Here is a 5716-nt window from a genome sequence, read left to right on the forward strand (position 1 = left end):
TATTACTATCGAATGAAAGGTAATTTGGAATATTAAAATAAAATTTATAATAATTTTGTACCTATACACGTCAAATAACACATTAAAACAATATAATTTGAACATAAACATAGGTGTTGACTGCATTACGTTTCTACGCAAGTGGTTCTTACCAGCAAGATATTGGAGAAAATAGAGCTTCTTTGATGAGTCAGTCAGCTGTTAGTCAGTGCATAACAGAAATTACCAAAGCTCTAAATCAACCGCTAGTTTTCAGTAAACACGTTTATTTTCCTAGAACTATAGATGAGTTGAACATTGTCAGGCAAAAGTAAACTTTATACCTCCGTCTAAAAACCATCTAATTAAATTATATTAAATTTATGTTAAAGATTTTTCGAAAAGTATAGAATTCCTGGTATAGTAGGAATTGTGGATGGTACGCATATCGCTATTGTACCTCCTAAGAGTGAGGGTATGTATCCGGAGCATATTTACGTAAATCGGAAAAATTATCACTCCATTAACACTCAGTTGGTAAGGATAATCCTATTACAATTATTAGATAGATACCGAATCCGTCAAGTATTTTTTTTATAAATGTTTTATTAGATCTGCGATTCTAATATGAAAATAATAAATGCCAATGCGAGATATCCGGGTAGTACACATGATGCCTATATTTGGAATAGGAGTAATATTTCTAATACTATGCAGCAACTTCATAGAAATGGCTACCATTCATATTGGATGTTAGGTAGGTATACATGCTTGCTAGTTAATTTTTATAAATTTTGAATTTAAATTTAAAATTATGTACCTAAGTGTTCAATAAAATCATTATAGCAGATTCTGGTTATGCTCTAAGGCCTTGGATGATAACTCCTTTACACGATCCACAACCAAACACACCAGAAGCTGATTTTAACAAATGGTTTTTAAAAACAAGATCTCTTATTGAAAGATGTAACGGTGTATTAAAAATGCGATTTCGGTAAAATAAATTATAAAATGTTATTGTACGTAAGCAGTTAAATAAGTTTTAACATTTTTTTTCAGTTGTTTGTTACAACATCGAGTTTTACATTATAAACCTTTAAAAGCGTCTAAAATAATTAATGTGTGTGTAGTCTTACATAATATATGCATCGATAACAATGTTTCCAATGACGACATAATTTGTGAAGACGATATGATTTTTGACGAAGACGATCTAAGAGTTATTCATAATGTAAATAATGACCAAATGCGAGCTATAAATCCCTTGTTGGTCGAGACATGCAGAGAACAATAATTCAACAATATTTCACAAGATTTTAACGTATTAATCATATTTTAAAATATTTTGTTTTATTTCTTCTTAATTTTAGGTAGGTATAATAGAATAGAAGCAAGAAGAAAAAATAAAATATTTATTTATTTAAATGCATAACAATGCTATTTAAGCTTTCTGCCACTTTGCTTTGCAAAGCCAGGCTTGCAGAATAATATTTTGTATTGTTTTCAATTTCAATTTCTTTGAGTTTCAATTTTCTCTCATAATAACTCTCCTTCAGTTTAACCAATTGTTCGCTAACATTGCCCAAGTGTGTAGTCGCTTCCACCGTTTTGCTGAGTCTTTGAATTTTATTCGACTTCAATTCACTATTAAAAAGAATTTATTTTAATATAAATTGTGTAAATTTTATTTACAAATAACTTCTACACAAATATAATATACATATTATAATATATTATTTTATTTTATTGTAATTAGGTACGCTAATATTCTAATTTAATTGTTATTTGTTATTATTGTTATTCAATGACTATAATTATTAGTTTAAATTGAATGCATTACTGTGGAGCTGTATTATTGCTTAGGTACTAAAAGCTAATTAATCTTAAGTATTATTATTTATTATGTACAAAAAAACTAACATTATTATAAAACATATTATTATTATTATTATTAATTGCTTATATAACTTTGTTTAGCTAAATTATTAAAATATTATACTTTTAATTAACCTGCTTTTTTTCTTTTCGGCGCTAATATCAAATATCGGTGAACTTTTTACAGTGGTGATCGGAATTTCATTAAATAATCTAAAAATAAAATGAAATAAAGAAATTGAGACAGAGAAAAATATATACCTAAACGAAAATGGTTAATGAACAATGAGTATCAGTGGAGTATTTAAATAAATAAAATAATGATATAATTTCATTCAAACAAAGTTTATTTTGAAATTGTTTCGTTTTATATGCTCCACTATTATTCATTTACAATTTACATGATATATTAGTCTAGTTTATGCCTAATATAATATAGTTATACTATATATAAAAAAATACGAACTGATTATTTTCTAAAGGCAAATTTATTGTTTCGTCGCTTAAGTCATTAAGAAAAGATATTGATGCCTCTGCTTCCATGACACCTTCATGACCGTGAATTGCTGTAGGACCAATCATATTTACAATCGTGTTTTCTATTTTATTCAGATAATCGCTGTCCGGTTTGTCACCACCTCCCGTTTTATTATACGACGCCTTAGATGGGACTTTGCCTTTAGTCAACCACTTTATATCATTGTAGCACTAGTAATTAAATAGTTTATAATTAAAAAAATGTTGTATGATAATTATTTCAAAAAATATATTGTTTACTTTTCTCCAAAGCTGCCAAGTTTTAGTTGCGCCAACACACGAGTTTAAAATGATAGTAACTTCTTCCCAAAGCCGTTGTGAATCTTTTAAAGTAAAATTAGCTGAAAACTTTTTGGTGTTTAGCTGAGGATGTTTGACGACCCATTCAACCAAAATTTTTTTTTCTTCCTCGCTTATATTTTTGCCCTTTGGGCGTTTTTCACTCACTTTAGTACTCATTAATATAAAATTATTAACAACTTATGTTATGTTAATTACTTATTGAAAAATTTATTTTAATTGTTCCAAAACAAAACTATAATCACGGTCTTATTTAATGATGATTCAATAAAAGTAAAAATGTTTTCCATAGATGTTTAACGAATTTTTCAACCATCCGTGTATTTTTAAAATAACAGCTGTGATAAAACAGGGACGCCAACGCATATTCATAAGTTTTATAACAATATTCATTCGTACACTAACCGTTCGTCTACCGTTATTAGATTATCATTCAAAAATAAGGTTTTTCATTGTTGATCGAATATCAGTGAACGAATAATTCGTTTACGAGTAATTCGTTCGTTATTTTCGTTAAGTTCAAAAATAGACCCCCAGGTACTAAATCTAAATTGTTAGACTATTCAATAGATGGATCTTTAAGCATAAAATATAGATCATTGCAGTCGATATTAAATATCTTTTCTAGGTACCTTTTTTTAACTTCCTTAGTCATACTCCTAATGTTATTACTTAGTTTTAAATCCATTATACTTGTAAATTAACACTAATACGTTATTAATACATGTAACACGGTTAATCGTTTATTTAGAACAAAATTTAATACAATAAATGTCATTAATATATTATAATATGCAATATTCAATGCATTTTGGCAAGCCTGGGCAAGTTAATGATAATTTTTAACTGAGTTAAGTTAAGTTAATGTAAAACATTTTAACTCAGTTAATAGTTAAAAGTTAACCCATTTTTTTTTTAACTCAGTTAAGTTAAAAGTTATATGAACATTTTCAATTAACTTATTAACTTAAGATAAGTTAAGTTATTATATTTTTTTTTTATAATATCTTTATAAATACCCAGTAATATGGTTTAAATAATAAAAATCATAAATATTATTGAACACAGGAAATAGCCAATAGCTTTTCTATGCATAGGTACTGAATTAATAGAATTATGAAGTAGGTACGAAAAAAATACAAAATTGAAAATGCCAAAACAAATACAACCTTTTGATTTATGAATACACTAGAGTCCGCCGCATGCCCAACTCCTGTCCCATCACAAACCATATCTGACTACAACGACCATACGGAAGAATTCGATTGCGCCTCAACTGCCTCGGATGGCTCATCGAATGAAAATGACGATCACGGCGACATTGAGATCGACCTCGCCGAAGACGAAGCCGACGTATCGAGACCGGGCAATGAAGACCTGGACACTGTTCTTGCACCGGACGACACGACATCAATCCATGCCTTTATACACGAGGCCAGGGTGATATCAAGAGCACCTGTGGCCGATAATACGTGGGTGACTTTCAATTCACTACTTGATGATTTAACGGCCGAAGCAACAAAAATAGTAAAATTACCAACCAGAAGCCCCACTCATTCTCCAAGCCACAAAGCTGTAGACCCGGAGAACGCTCAGGCGACCCAGAAACTCTACAGGAGAAATAGATAGCAGGTACTACGCTTAATACTAGCAGGTGAGAGCAGGAAGTACGAAATATCAGTCGAAAGCCAGACGATAATTTAAGCCGAAAACCAGGTCTGTGGCAGCAACGGCCTTCGTCCCGACCTAGTCATCAGAATTAGCAATAAGATCTTCATTATCGTTGTAACCATCCCATTCGATAACCGCATTGCTGCCTTCGATTCCGCCGCCAGGGAAAGGACGGAGCGTTACAAGGCTCTCAGCGAGGAGCTCTCCAGCATCCATGGTTCTGACTCAGTAGTAGTACTATTCGTCGTGGGTGCACTGGGCTCTTGGTACCCCAAAAACGACGATCTGCTCGTTGATCTGCAATAAAATAAATTTGTTATTATTTCGCTTCTCCTGTCTTTGAGTATGGCGATTTTTAGGACTTTTGTCTGAAAATTGTTCTAGTCATCGACGCTTTCTTGTCTCACATCATTGTCACAGACCCTCCACTGCAAGAATCGGGGACCACTCCAGGAAGGAGAGGCCGCAACCTTCCTAGGAGCCCAGGTCGGCTTTAACATCGTCCCTCATATGGCGACCTTTAAACAGGTTACAAACATCGGGCTATCCATCATGAGATGCAAGCTGGCGCCCTGTCAGCGCCTGGATGCACTGAAAACGTTCTTTTTCTCGTCGACGGTGCACCTCATGAGGATAGGAACGTTTCAAAAGACAGCTTGGGAGAGGATCGATAGAATTTTGAGACCGCTATACATCCCCCAGGAAGCTTCTTGCGAGTACCTATATAGTAGTACTGGCAGCGGGTGCTGTGGGATCAAGGTACTTTCTGGAGACTCCGACATACAGCAGTCGACAGCGCCTTCAAGCTGTTAACCTCACTAGACACGCGTGTAGCCACTGACGCGAGGTCCCATGTAGCAACAACCACAGAACGCCGGATTGAAAGAACTCCGTCAACGGAAGAAGTCTGGCTTTACTTGTCGGGTGAGGAAGAAGGTCCATTTAGCGCTACAAGAGAAACAGGTGGCCAAGGGGTTTGGTCTCGTGCGAGGATGGCTTCCAAACGCACCAGAGTAGTATGGAAGCTACCTAATGATACCGTGAGAATCACGAACCAGGATTCAGTCCTCAAAGCTAAGAATAGGCGGGCAGTAATGCGTATAGGGTAGCCAGATATAAAATACGGGACAAAGATAAGAATTTTTTTAGTATGAATAAACATCTATTTTTGATGAAATGCTTAAATATTTAAAGTCTTAAATCTTATGTTCGATCCGTGTGATAACGGAATTGCCGCCGTCGGTGGTCGCGATCGGCCGACCGCCGCAGTAACCATGGTCATGGAGCGAGCTCACTCGTCCGCGTCACTCTCTGTTCTCACGTGTGTACATCAGCTCTGTCTCTTACGTTTAGC

At 33.9% G+C, this 5716-nt stretch overlaps 1 protein-coding gene across 1 annotated transcript in view; it reads left to right on the forward strand.

Moving 5' to 3' along the window:
* Nucleotides 1–1273, forward strand: part of LOC103307703 (putative nuclease HARBI1) — a 5404-nt gene extending 4131 nt beyond the window's left edge. The window contains exons 3-6 of the mRNA XM_008179934.1: nt 114–310; nt 372–454; nt 805–973; nt 1039–1273. Of these exons, the coding sequence (XP_008178156.1) occupies nt 114–310; nt 372–454; nt 805–973; nt 1039–1273 (684 nt within the window). The remainder of the gene's footprint in view (nt 1–113; nt 311–371; nt 455–804; nt 974–1038) is intronic.
* Nucleotides 1274–5716: the final 4443 nt, after the last annotated feature.

The sequence above is a fragment of the Acyrthosiphon pisum genome, chromosome X (genome assembly GCF_005508785.2).
Source record: "Acyrthosiphon pisum isolate AL4f chromosome X, pea_aphid_22Mar2018_4r6ur, whole genome shotgun sequence".
Taxonomy (NCBI): domain Eukaryota; kingdom Metazoa; phylum Arthropoda; class Insecta; order Hemiptera; family Aphididae; genus Acyrthosiphon; species Acyrthosiphon pisum.